This window comes from Chiloscyllium plagiosum, unplaced genomic scaffold, assembly GCF_037043375.1.
Source record: "Chiloscyllium plagiosum isolate Xiang-an unplaced genomic scaffold, Cpla_swu_hap1 HiC_scaffold_7, whole genome shotgun sequence".
In the NCBI taxonomy this organism is placed as follows: Eukaryota; Metazoa; Chordata; class Chondrichthyes; order Orectolobiformes; family Hemiscylliidae; genus Chiloscyllium; species Chiloscyllium plagiosum.
The window spans coordinates 104,852,356-104,866,874 of record NW_028270145.1 but is presented as its reverse complement, the minus strand read 5'-3'; the positions used below and the strand labels follow the sequence as shown (position 1 = coordinate 104,866,874).

Genomic DNA, 14,519 nt, shown 5'->3' with positions numbered 1-14,519 from the left:
CCTCACTTTCTCCTTAATTTATTTTCCCATGATTAGCACTTAGCAGGAACAGGGGAAACAGCAGCCCCTTCTTCCTTCAATCCTGAAGAGACTACTAATTTCTACAGAGCTCAAGAACTTGTTTTGCCTGGAAATTGTGAGATTTTGCACTACATTAGTTTGGGAATCCTGGATTTATAAAACAAAAGCCCAGCACATTCACTCGTTTCCACGTGTTGTGAAATGGATCTCCCTTGTGTAGACTCGCTGCTTATAATAAACCACATCTTTCCCTTTTAGGTTATGATACACTGGAGCCAATGCATGTGGGATGTGGGGAGGAAGAAAGAGAGAAAAAACAAAACTTGTCTGTCCTTCGAGTTCCTATTCAAACGCAAGTGAATACTCAGATGAGATTCAAGTGTTAACTGGAGAGGTTTCTGATGGGCACAAAAACCTGAGTTGCTGGAAAAGCTCAGCAGGTCTGGCAGCATCTGTGGAGAGAAATCAGAGTTAACCTTTCGAGTCCTGTGACCCTTCCTCAGAACTGACTTATGTTGGTAGCTGTTTCATATACGTGGATAACGCCAGGGTCTATTCTGGAAAGTAACAGATTCTGACGGGGTGGGGGGAATGGTAAGGGGAAGATGTTGAAGGTTGGGGGTGGAGATTGCTGATGTGTTTGCTCTCTCTCACAGGACAGCGGTGAGTTCAAGTCAAAAAGGGGGGAATGACAATCAGTTCCCACTAATGATAACTGCGGGAATCTCTGTGTGTGTGTGTGGAGTGTAGTGATAGACCCGTGCTTTCTGCGAACTGACTTTCTCTCCAGCCGCTTTACACCAACCTGTACAGTCAGCATCTCTCTCTCTCTCTCTGTGCATTCTCTTAACCCAGTGGTTCTCCACAATCTCTGCTATCGTGTGTGACTTGCCCGCAGCTGGTGCAGGAGAACGTGTGGCGGTAGGAAGACGTGAATTAGCACCGCTTGTGTTTTTATGCAATAAAAAGGAAGAGGAGGAGGCAAAAGGAAAACAAACGGGGGGGGGGGGGGGGGGGCGGTTGGAGGAGAGAGAGAGAGAGAGAGAAGAGAGAGAGAAGGAGGAAGGTGATCAGAGGCGCGATGCTGTGGTGAGCAGTAAAGAGTTACTGTCCTGATCTCTGCTTTAAAGATGGACTCGGGCGCTGCTCTCAAGCTCTCCCTCACCTTATGTTTGTTCTTCAATTTATGGCTGATCATCGCCACCGCATATTCCCGTAAGTACAGATTTGAGGCTTTTAAAAGAGTTTATACCAATGGCCACCGAAAGTCTGCACCTTGGTTTTATTTAATGTTGAGAAAGGGTGAAGTTTAAAGCGTGCTAATAGTTACATTGTGTATTCGGTAGCAGTCCTAATAAAGAGTTTTCTCTAACCCTCCCCTGAAAAAAAACCTTCCATGAATACAGCAACTTCTTTCTCCGTACTTGCCTGCTACCTTTGGACCATGGTTTATTCAGCTGCGTCTCCCCAGTTTACCCAGTGCCAGGCTGTGTTGTTCAGATTACCTGGCACACCACGCTGGTCTCCTGCCTCTGCTTTAGGCACTCTCTGCACATCTGGACGAGCGAGCCTTTGGAGTTCACTCTCTTATTGTTGGTTATGTAATTGGACTTGGGTGAAAAAGATGCAGCCCCACTAGCCGGTCGACTCCATCAAATTGGTGGGGAACTCGATGTCAGACGATTTGTTTAGGGGGATGGAAATTATTGCCATTTGTGTTATGCCTCTGCTTGAGAACAATTCTGGTGGTTCTGTCTGAGCTGAAGCATTATATTGCTGCTGTATTTTGTCTGGAATATATAGGTGTTCCCAGAGAGTGAAGAATATAGATACTGTCTGACAGGAGTTGACTGTTGGTTCATATATCCCTAGGCATGTTTTGGCAGCCCCTAAGATGCAGTCACAATGTACATAGCTGCTGAGGGTCAGTTTAAAAGCCCTGACGTTTTCCTTAATCTTCTATTGCCTCTCTGTTTTCCCTTGATTATACTCGAGGGGGTGAGAGCAGGCACAACAACGTTTCAGTATGCCTGCAAATCCTTGCATTCCATTGATTACTATTGTCAAGAGCACCATTATCATTGGAGCGTGGGACCACCACCACGATGAAATTCTTGCATTTATTAAGCAACTTTTTAATGGGTCTTAGGATATCCCAAAGTGCTTGACAATGAGCCGACACTTTCAAAGCAAAGTTGTTTATAATGTGGCAGCTACTTTGCAAACAATGCAGTCTGAAACAGCGATGTGATGATGACCTGTTCAGTGGATTGTTAGCATCAATGAAGTTTAACAAGGTAGCCTGAAAGCAGAGAGAACTAGGGAAGAGGTAATGCTCCTTCATTAATTAAAGGATAACTGGATGAGATTGCTTGTTCCCTATTTATCTCCACCCCGTTATCAGTGTTGTTGAACTCTTGAGACGAGAGTTGGAATAGAACTCTTGACCGGAAAAGTGTTTGAACTCTGTCTGATTGACCTTGCAATCTCATCCCTGGTGTCTCTCAATATCAGTTCAGGGATGAACGATGTTTAGGATGTTGTGAGACCTGCCTTGTACTTTTTGGAAAGTGCCACAGGGTCTTTTGCATCCACCTGAGAGAGCGTGGCTCACAGCCTCATCCAAAAGGTTCCCTATGTAATGTGCTGGAGAATTAACCTAGACTTTGTACTTCAGACTTTGGAGTGGGACTCGAGCCTACAGCCTAATAATTCAAGTAGCAGTAAGTTGTCTAAGCTGCTAAGGCATGGCTGGCACCATAGTAAGACTGGCAGGACGTGGAGAAATTGATTTTCTCCTACTCCAGACATGCGGTTGTAGAAGCATTAAAGAGAGACAGTTGAAGTCTGCAACTTTACATTCCTGTCATTAATCATGAGCTAGCTTCACAGACGGAACAGTAATGTTTACAAGAAATGCAAAGTTACCTGAACAGGGCTTTTACTTTGCTTTAACAAGCCAGCTATCCTTCATAATTGACCTTTTTTAGACTGAATTGATTTGCTGTATTCAAAACGCTGATGATAGATGTTGGCTGCCCAGTGCCAGCTGGTTTATGAACATTATATGAGGTTTGTTCTAAAGTGATTTAGAGAGTTTTTATAGAATATTGGAAGTCGCCGGTATAGCTCCTAAATTCTGAAAATTGGCCGGATTTGAAGGGTTTCTGGTAATTGTCAACATCCTGAACTCTACGATATCCAATCCTCTAAATGCGTGGAGCTACCAGCTCTGGTTATTTAATATGTGAACAATCCAGCTACGCAATTCAAGAATAATTATGAAACGTTACAATATGTGAAGCAGCTGGGGTTCTGTGTCTCAGTTCTGTTTTAATCTGAGCTGTCTCAAAGTACAGCGGCCACTGTCAGAAATAAGCAGTTGACAATAAAAGAGAAATGTGCTACTTCCACCAATTAAGCTTCCGGATGGTTCTTGTGTTTTATTGAGATCCCTGAGGCTTATATATTGAAGTATTTGACATGGCACTAATCCTATAATATTGCCTCATGCAATTTGCTGAAATCCAACCCACCTATAAATTGATAGTGTTCCATTGCAAACTAGTTCAGAGTTTCTTCATACTTTGACTGATGCCTGCACGGAAATTTGGCAGTCTCGTGGCACAGTGGGGAAAATCCTCCCTCTGAGGACTCAAATGTGCAAAGAATGTGCATTTATCAACACAGTCAAGCATGTCAAATCTTAAACAGAGAAAAACCAAGATGTGCAGTTGCCAGAGTTGGACTGGGGTGGCCAATGTCAGAAGTCACATGACACCAGGTTATAGTCCAACAGGTTTATTTGAAATCACAAGCTTTCGGAGCATAGCCCCTTTGTCAGGTGAAGTGAGGGGGAAAAGACACCGGATTTATCAGCAGAGAGATCAAAAGATCATACAACTGGTGAGTGGAATGTGAGATAATAAGTCTCTGCAGTTGACCAAGAGTGTCAGACACCAAATAAAGTGTCAACTGCTGAATAACAACCGATTAAGTGAGGTAGAGAGATAATTACAAAATACTTTAAAATGACTTGAATAACATGACAGGTATAAGTGTCACATGCCAATGGTCTAACCAAAGTAATAAGTAATTCAAAACTATACAAACTAAGGTAGAGTGATCATAACAATTTATCAAGATGATGGTGTTAAAACAAGACAGTGAGGAAGATTTTGCAGTGTGGTGGGTCAAAAAAAGAGAAAGAACTGCATATGCTGGAAATCAGAAACAACAACTGAAATTGCTGAAAAAGCGCAGCATGTCTGGCAGCATCTGTGAAGAGAAAGTGGAGTTCACATTTTGGGTCTACTGACCCCAGTTCTGAAGAAAGATAACTGGACCCGAAATGTTTACTCTGCTGTGTCACCACAGATGCTGCCAGACCCGCTGTGTTTTTTTTTCAGTAATTTCAGTTTTTGTCCATGTTGAACACCCTCCTGGCACATACTGATTGCAGGTGGGAAGAGTGAGAGAGATTCCTGGTCAGCTGTGTGATGGAAAGAATGTTGGACCCTCTCTCATAACTCTGGACAACTAAACTCATATTAAAGTGTGTGTTGCTACAGCAACTCAGATGCTGAGGGAACTGCTATGTCCCACTAGATGGACATCTGTGACCAAACAAATTGGGTGAATGCGGGAGGTAATGCTGACATGGACTTGTTGGGTCGAATGTTTCCAATGAAGGAACAACTATTACTTGAATGTATCTTCCAAATTTTCTGAAGCTATTTCTAGAGCTTATCTGACATGTTATCTCAGATTTTCCAAAGGATTAATTTCACCCAAGCTTCTGAGGATGGTAAAATGCTTTCTCAGAGGGTTAAGTGTTTTTTTTTAATCTTTCTTCCTCAAAAGGTGTTCAAAGCAGAGTCTTTGAACATTTTCAAATGGGTAGACAGATTGTTTGACAACCAATGGATGAAAAGTTAGCTGACAGCATGGAGTAACTCGCCTTTTTTTTAATTACTTGAGCTTTCAGACATGATTTTGCAGCAAATGTAACTTGAGCTCAGACCTCCAGGCTCAAAGATAGGGACACTATCACCACGCTATGAGATCTGTAGTCAGGTGCTAATTTAATGGTGCAGCACAGATTGAATGTCCTATTACTGCTCCTAATATAGAACAGAGAACGTTACAGTGCAGAACAGGCCCTTTGGCCCTTGATGTTGTGCTGACCTGTGGAACCAATCTGAACCCTATCTATCTTACACTATTCCATTTTCATCCATACGTTTATCCAATGACCCTTTAAATGCCCTTAAAGTTGGCGAGTCTACCACTGTTGCAGACAGTGCAATCCATGCCCCTACTACTCTGAGTAAAGAAACTACCTCTGACATCTGTCCTATATCTATCTCCCCTCAATTTAAAGCTATGACCCCTCATGTTAGCCATCACCATCTGAGGAAAAAGGCTCTCACTGTCCACTCTATCTAACCCTCTGATCATCTTGTACGTCTCAACTAAGTCTTCTCTCAACCTTCATCTCTGTAAGAAAACAGCTTCAAGTCCCTCAGCCTTTCCTCATAAGATCTTTCTTCCATACCAGAAACATCCTAGTAAATCTCCTCTGAGCCCTTTCCAAAACTTTCATATCCTTCCTGTAATGCGGTGACCAGAACTGTATGCAATACTCCAAGTGTAGTCGCACCAGAGATTTGAACAACTACAGCATGACCTCATGGCTCCAAAACCTAATCCCTCTACCAATTAAAGCTAACACACCATATGCCTTCTTAACAACCCTATCAAAGTGGCAACTTTCAGGGATCTGTGTACATGTACATGGACATCGAGATCTCTCTGCTCAACTACACTACCAAGAATCTTACCATTAGCCCAGTACTCTGCATTTCAGTTGTTCTTTTCAAAGTAAATCACCACATTAAACTCCATTCAATACAGACCCAGTCGAGTCAATATCTCCTCATTGAAGAAATCTGCCATTGGAAGAATCAGTCTGTTCAACCTTCCATGCTTTCTCTCTATAGCAATTATACCTTTTTTTGGGGGGTAAGAAGATTAAAGCTGCACAAAGTACTCCAAGTGTGGTTTTACCATGACACTGTACAGCTACAGTGAGCTGTCTTTGTTTCTGTAGTTCAACCTGTTTCCACACAGGGCCTGTTTCCACACAGTAGGGAATCTAATCTAATCAAGCATATGGAGCAAAGGTGGGATTTGGCAATGGTTTGCAGATCAGCTATTGTCTCTTCAAATGTGGGAGAAAGTGAGGACTGCAAATGCTGGACATCAGAGTTGAAAAGTGTGGCGCTGGAAAAGCACAGCTGGTCAGACAGCATCCGAGGAGCAGGAGAATCGACGTTTCGAGCATAAGCCCTTCATCAGGAATGAGGGGGTGGCCCGAGGTGGGGGGGGGGGGGGGGGGGGGGAGGGGAAGTAGCTGAGAATGCGATAGGTCGATGAAAGAGGAGGTGAAGGTGATATTTCACAGAGGAGGTTGGAGAGGATAGGTGGGAACGAAGAAGGACAGGTCAAGAGGGTGATCCAGGCAACTCATCTATTTGAGTTCCTCTGTTCTTAAATTCCATGAAATTACTGCAGCATCCTGATCTGGTCGTACATCACCTACTGTTCCTTTGCTGTTGTTGTCAAAACCCTGACACAGTATTTAGTGGCATTTCATTAGACAGTCTACAGTGTTGGAAGCTGGTGGCTCCAACAGCTACCCACGGGAAAGTAAGGGATGGACCATAAATGCTGGTGCCCACATCTAACAAAATCATGCAAATAAAACTGTGGAACTGCTAGGTACATTCCACTCACCACCATCAATTTATTTATGAAAAGTACAACACAGCTGGGCAGGCTTGATGTTTTTATGAGGTAAAAACAATAACTGCAGATGCTGGAAACCAGATTCTGGATCAGTGGTGCTGGAAGAGCACAGCAATTCAGGCAGCATCCAACGAGCAGCGAAATCGACGTTTCGGGCAAAAGCCCCAAGCCATTCCTGATGAAGGGCTTTTGCCCGAAACGTCGATTTCGCTGCTCGTTGGATGCTGCCTGAATTGATGTTTTTATGGTTAATTTTATTGAGTGTATCATTTTTGGGATTGCATGGGGGAAGGGGGCAGCATGGTTTGACTATGTTTTGTACACATCGGTAATGGAGAGGTGGGAACTGCTTGCCAGGGGAGGACCAAATTCCAGCCAATTAGCTCACCAGCTGTGGCTTAGCTAGCAGCCAGACTTGCTTTTAAGTTAAGGTTCTGGGTTCAAGAGTCCCATTCCAGGCTCATTTAGGCTGACACTGCAGTGCATTAATGAAGGTAACAGTCTTTCAGATCAGATGTCCGACTGGGCTCTGTCTGATATTGCAAGTGGCTGGGAAAGAATCTGTAGGCATTATTTTATAATGTAGGTGAGTTTTCCTGTTGTCCGAGACAACAATGTTTCTTTCCGTCAATGCCACCAAAACACATTCCGTGATCTTTATTGCATTGCTGTCTGTGGGAGCTTGCTGTGTGCAAAATTGGTTGCTGCATTTCCCAGACTACAACACTGATCATACAGAAAAAGAACTCCAGTGCTCACGGGCATCTGACTGTTTTGATTTTTCTTCAAGACTATCACACGACACTGGGATATAGTCCAATAGGTTTATTTGAAACTTCAGATTTTTTTTTAAATAAACCTGCTGAACTATAACCCAGTATCATGTGATTTTTGACTTTGTCCACCCCAGTCCAACACCGGCACCTCCACATCATGCAGAAAAAAGGCTTACATTTGTATATCAGCCTGGTAATTAAGTAAAGTCAAGAATGTGGTGCTGGAAAAGCCCAGCAGGTCAGGCAGCATCCAAGGAGCAGGAGAATCGACGTTTCGGGCATAAACCGACTCTCCTGCTCCTCGGATGCTGCCTGACCTGCTGTGCTTTTCCAGTACCACATTCTCGACTCTGATCTCCAGCATCTGCACTCCTCATTTTCTCCTGGTAATTAAATAAAGATAACAATTATGCCAATGACTCAATGTATAACAGACATAGACATAACGCAATGGAAACTCAGTGGCGATAAGGTTTGTAAGGTATTCATTCCTGTTATGAATGATCCTCCTGCAGTATTGCACATTGTATTCAAAAATATCCTTTGAATGAAGTCTGTCCAATTTGAATAAGTCATAGCCAGCAGCTCCCATCCACTCCACATTGTAATGAACAGATGTGTGTGTGATAATCTTCAACATTCTAGTTTGAGAAATCTCCTGTGGGTGGCCTCCAGTAGTATCCAATGTGTTGCCTGGGGCTGAGTCCGAGATGTGACGTTTGCTTGCTAACTCGCTCTTTCTCTTGGAAAGCTTTAACTCAAACTGCCCCTGTGGGGATTAATCTAAATGGGCGAATCCTGTTTGTGGCTGCACGACGGTTCCAGGCAGTTTTGGCCTTTGGGACTTCCATTCCAGGTCAGAAGAAAGTGCATCGGTAATGAGATGTGACGCTTCCAAGTGTGCCATCGGCAAGAATTCTTAGTGGTCCTCACAGATTCATCTGAGACTACGTTTCAAGTGACATAGAGTTGGGAAAAACATTGTTTTGCTTTCATATTAAGAAGTGTAATGGCATGAGAGATGCTTTGTGTTACTGAGTCAATCCACTCTTATGACTTTGAGTTTTTAACTGGTATTTTGGTGACTGAATGCAGCCAATTTTTCTGTGAAAACTGTGAATCGTTGGCCTTGACAATAACTTTGGATTGTATGGGTGGGAAGCGGCTCCTGTGGGAAAATAATTTCAAAGTTACATCCAGCATCGTCCTCATTTGTGCATCTAATGTGTGGGCCTATCTTTACTTCCTCATCAGAAACTGACATTGTGCAATTTGAGAAAAATTGCAATCACACCCAGTAACCCTTTTTTATTTCAGGATCAAAAATGAAAGTTTCCAGCAATCTGACCATTATTCACACATGTCAGTATCAGCATGTGTAAGAATATACAACGGTGGCAGGTTTTTAAAATTTTTAATGTGACCCATACGACGTTGTCAAAATGCATTCAAAGAAACATAAAATAGCGAGCAGGTCCCATAATTGAAATAAAATGGCTTTCACAATTTCTGATACACCTGCAGTTTTGGGTTTAAAGGGCATCAGAATGTTTTTGATACCCAGACCCACTGCTGGGTTGTTCATTCAGCTCTGGGCTTGATTCCAGTAATGGTTCCAAAAGGGTGCTTTATCTCATCTACCAGGAGTGATACCACTGGAAATGCCTTTCCAGTAAAATAAAAATGAATAGGCTAATACATGCTTCAGTGCAGATTGCAGTGCTCTGTGCTTTCACCCCCTTCATCGGGTACCTAATTTACCAGTAAAGACTAAGTATTTTCATATATTTGTAGGTAAATGCAGTTATGTTAGTAACTGGAACCGATCACTCTAAAGATGATGGGATAACATGAACAATGACAGCTGAGCAAATACAACCAGTTCTTTCATGCATCATATTCCACTGTCCCTGGTGTGCTATTTCCTTTATTCTCTGAATTATGATCAGTAGGCATGTAGCACTGTTCCTTTGTAGTTTGGGGGGTCGTATGCATGTAAAACAGCAATGCTTTGCACATAAAAATAATTTATTTTAATGCTCACTTGTGTGTAATAACACTTTGTTTTGTGCAATTACACATACGTTCATAAAACAGATCTAAAACTTACTAATTAATGGAAGCCTTGAACCTTGATGATTTGTATCTTTTGTGCAGCATTATCGAATGCCTTTTTTCAATGAGTGATTGGCATGAAATCCCAAACAATGCTGTAGACTAGGGAATGATGTTTAGGCCATCCCTTTGAACATGGATATGAATCTGCCTCAGGGAGTCTGATGACAGTCTATGCAATGGTTCTTGCATTCTGTCTCGACAGTGAGCATCTCTCTGGACATGTTCAAATCCCATATGCCCCTTTTGGGTCAACTTCTTTACAAACTCATTCATAGGATGTGGACAGCACGCTGCCTCACAGCACCCAGGGACCTGGGTTCAATTTCACCCTCAGGCGACTGTGCAAACTACACACAGACATTCTTTCCCACTCTGTGTGGGTTTCCTTTCTCAGTCAAAAGATATGCAGGTTAGGTGGATTGGCCATGCTGAGTTACCCAGAGTTTTTTAAAAAATTCATTCGCAGGATGAGGGCATCGCTGGCTGGGCAATATTTATTGCCCCTCTCAAATTGCCCAGTGGGCAGTTAAGATTCAAACACATTGCTGTGGGTCTGGAGTCACATGTTGGCCAGACCAGGTAAGGATGGCAGGTTCTTTCCCTGAAGAGCATCAATGAAGCAGGTGAGTTTTTCCCAATAATCGACAATGAGCTCATGGTCATCAGTTGACTCTTAATTCCAGGCTATATTGAATTCAAATTTCACCATCTGCCATGGCAGGAATTCAAATCGGGGGCCTCGGAACATTACCTGGGTCTCTGGGCTAACTGTCTTGCGATAAAACCACTAGGCCATTGCCTGTTCAGAGACATATAGGCTAGATGGATTAGCCATGGGGATTGCAGGGTTACAAGGATGGGATGAGTCTGGGTGGGATGCTGTGAGGAGTGTCAGTATGGACTCATTGGGCTGAATGGCCAGTTTCCACAGTGTAGGGATTCTATGATCAGGTGTCTGCCATTTCTTCTCTTCCATGTTTGTTGCTGTGTTTAAATTTAGCACACTTGACTAAGGGTAATTACAAAGGAAGTGAGGACAGACCTGGCTGGAGTGGACTGGCAAAGGAGTTTAGCAGCAAAGATGATAAAGAACCAATGACACTTTTTAAGAAAATAATTAAAGACTACGACAAAGATAAAACTCAACAAGATAAAAGGATTCTAGAAAGGTGGTAAGTTGTCCAGGTTTAATCAAGAAGGTTAACGATAAAATCAAATTGAAAGAGAAAAACCGACAAAGCCTTCACATAGTGCCAAAGATTAGTGGTTAGCCAGAGGATTGGGAAAGTTTAAAAACAAAATGATCAAATAATGAACAAAAAAAGGGAGAAAATAAATGAATATAAACTTGCAAGTAATATCAAAATGGATAGCAAGAGCTTCTTTAAATATACAACAAGAAAGAAAGAGGCCAAAGTTAACAGAGCTTCCTTAGAAAACAAGGCTGGAAAAATGAATAAGAATCTGAAAATGGTGAAGGAGTTATAGAGTCATACAGTCATAGAGATGTACAGCACGGAAACAAACCCTTCGGTCCAACTCGTCCACACCGACCAGCTATCCCAACCTTATCTAGTCCCACCTGCCAGCACCCAGCTCATATCCCTTCAAACCCTTCATATTCAAATACCCATCTAGATGCTTTTTAAATGTTGCAATTGTACCAGCCTCCACCACTTCCTCTGGCAAGTCATTCCATACATGTACCAACCCCTGTGTGATAAAGTTGCCCCTTAGGTCTGATTTATATCTTTCCCCTCTCACCTTAAACCTATGCCCTCTAGTTTTCAACTCCCCAACCCCAGGGAAGAGACTTTGTCTATTTATCCTATCCATGCCCCTCATGATTTTATAAACCCCTCAGCCTCCTACACTCTACGGAAAATAGCCCCAGCCTATTCAATCTCTCCCTATATCTCAAATCCTCCAACCCTTGTAAATCTTTTCTGAACCGTTTCAAGTTTAACAGCATCCTTCTGCTAGGAAGGAGACCAGAATTGCATGCAATATTCCAACAGTGGCTTAACCAATGTCCTATACAACTGCAACATGACCTCCTGTATTCAATACTCTGACCAATAAAGGAAAGTATACCAAACACCTTCTTCACTATCCTATCTACCTGCGACTCCACTTTCAAGGAGTTTCAAGGAGCCAAACAAATACTTTGGATCAGTATTCATAGGTCAAATACACTAATAGCATTCCAAAAATACTAAATTAAGGAGCAAAAAGCATGAGAAAATAAATAAAGTAATTCACTAAATAAATGGTAGCAGGCAAACTCAATGGGGTTAAAGGCTAAATGTCCCCTGGACCTGATGGAATGCGTATTAAAATATTGAAAGAAGGGGCTGCAGAGATGGTGGTCACACTGGCAGTAATATTCCAAGAATCATTAGACTTTGGAAAACTGCAGAAGGATCAGAAAATTGTCCATGCAATGCATTTATTCAAAAATGGAAGGAGACAAGAATAAAACGGACCAGTTAGCTAAACATCTGTCATTGGGAAAATGTTAGAGTCTGTTGTGAAGAAGGTAACAGCAGAGCACTTAGAAATACATTTTATAATCAATCAGAGTCAGCGTGGCTTTGTAAAGGGAAAATCATGCCGGACTAATTTAACAGAATTCTTTGAGGGGGATAACAAGGAGAATCGATGAAAGGATGCAGTGGTGGCAATATGTTTGGATTTTCAGTGGACGTTCGATCAGGTACTGCATGTTAATTTACTTGATAAGCCAAGAGTCCATGATGTTGGAGGAAGGACATAAGCATGCAAAGAGTATTGGCCAACAAATAGAAGGCAGGGAGTTGGGAATAAGATGGTCATTTTCAGGATGGCAACTTGTAACTAGTGGAATGCCACAGGGGCAAGTGCTGGGCCATAACTATTTACGATCGCATATTAATAACTTGGAGAATGGAAGTGAATATACTGTTGCCATGACTGCGGATGACACCAAAAATAAATGGGAAAGCAAATGCTGAGGATGGCAAAGTCTACAGAGAGATCTAGACAGGTTAAATGGGTGTATATAAACTTGGCAGGTGAAAAATAATGAGAAAATGTGCGGTTAAGCACTTTAACAGGAAGAATGGAGGAGCTAAATATTACTTAAATGGAGACAGAGACTGTAGAAAGCTGGAGTACAGAGTCTTTGTACATAAATCACAAAAAGCTAGCAGAGATGTTCAGATGAATAGAATGTTGTTGGTTTTTATTTCAAAGGAACTGATCGAGTTAATAGTAGTTGTCTTTTCCCTGAGCTGAGGATTTTAAGAAAAGGAGGTACACTTTTTAGGTGAGAGGAGAGAGATTTAGAAAAGACACGAGAGGAAAAGTTTTTACAGAGGGTAGTTCGCGTGTGGAATGAATTTCCTGAGGAAGTGACGGATGTAGGTATAATTACAACATTTCAAAGACATTTAGATAAGTACATGAATAGGAAAGGTTTCAAGGATTATGAGCCAGGAGCAGGCAGGTGGGACTAGTTTAGTTTGAGACTATGTTCAGCCTGGACTGGTTGGACTGCTTCCGTGCTGTATGACTCTATAGAAGAAGGGAAGTCTTGTTAATACTGTACAAAGCACTAGTTGACCACCGCTCTAATATAGTGAACAGTTTTGGGGCCTCTTACCTAGGGAAAGATATACTGACATTGGACATGGTGCAGAGAAGGTTTGCTAAGGTGATCCTTGGTATGGAGGGACTGTCCTTATAGGGAGTAATTGTGCCTATACTTTTTTGGCGCTTAACACAATGAGAGGTGACCCTAATGAAACAGATGACAAGGTTCTAAGGAGACTTGACAGGTAGATGTGGGAAGATTGTGTACGTTTGTGGGAGAATCTTGGAACAGAGGGCATCATCTCAGAGCAAGAGTTAGCTTAATTAGGACAGAGATGAGGAGGAATTACTTCTCTCAAAGGATAGTGAAACTGTGGAATTCTTTACTACCGAGGCTGAGTTGTTAATTATATTCAAAGCTGAGATTGATTCCCTTACTGATTGGAAATCAATGATTATGGGGAAAAAGCAAGAAAATGAACTTGAGGATTATCAGATCCTGATTGATTATTGGTCAATACTCACTCTTCAAACAACATTATTAAAATAGATTATCTGGTTACTCCATGCTGATTGTGGAATCTCACTGTAGGTCATTGGGCTGCTTGATGAGAATTGTCACTTCATTAGAAAAGGCTTTGAGTCATCCTAAGGATATAAAAAGAATTGATTCTACACCAAAGTGACAGTTTTTCAGACAATGGAAAGTCATTCTGTGATACCTCCAAGTGAGATTAGAACCATAGAAGTGAAACAGCATAGAAGAGAGCCATTCGGCCTAACATGTCTATGACAACACAAAGACACCCCAATGCTAGTTTTCATCCCATCTTCTAGTAAAGGAAGGAGATCGGAATTTCATGCAGTATTCCAACAGTGGCCTAGCCAATGTCCTGTACAGCCGCAACATGACCTCCCAACTCCTGTACTCAATACTCTGACCAAAAAAGGAAAGCATACCAAACACCTCCTAATTAAGCAAAGCAGGTCAGGCAGCATCCAAGGAGCAGGAGAATTGACGTTTCGGGCATGAGCCCTTCTTCAGGAATGATCCCTGAAGAAGGGCTTATGCCCGAAACGTCGATTCTCCTGCTCCTTGGATGCTGCCTGACCTGCTGCGCTTTTCCAGCAACACATTTTTCAGCTCTGATCTCCAGCATCTGCAGTCCTCACTTTCTCCTAATTAAGCTAACTCTTGCTGTGAGACGATACCCTCTGGTC

The 14,519-nt window shown here is 42.3% G+C and overlaps 1 protein-coding gene across 3 annotated transcripts in view; it reads left to right on the top strand.

Moving 5' to 3' along the window:
- The first annotated feature begins 1,124 nt into the window (after nt 1–1,124).
- Nucleotides 1,125–14,519, top strand: part of LOC122551782 (contactin-associated protein-like 5) — a 1,118,157-nt gene continuing 1,104,762 nt past the window's right edge. For all 3 annotated transcript variants that reach the window (XM_087989332.1, XM_043694246.2, XM_087989333.1), the window contains exon 1: nt 1,125–1,236. In XM_087989332.1, coding sequence (XP_087845458.1) covers nt 1,152–1,236 — 85 coding nt within the window. In that variant the 5' untranslated portion in view covers nt 1,125–1,151. The remainder of the gene's footprint in view (nt 1,237–14,519) is intronic.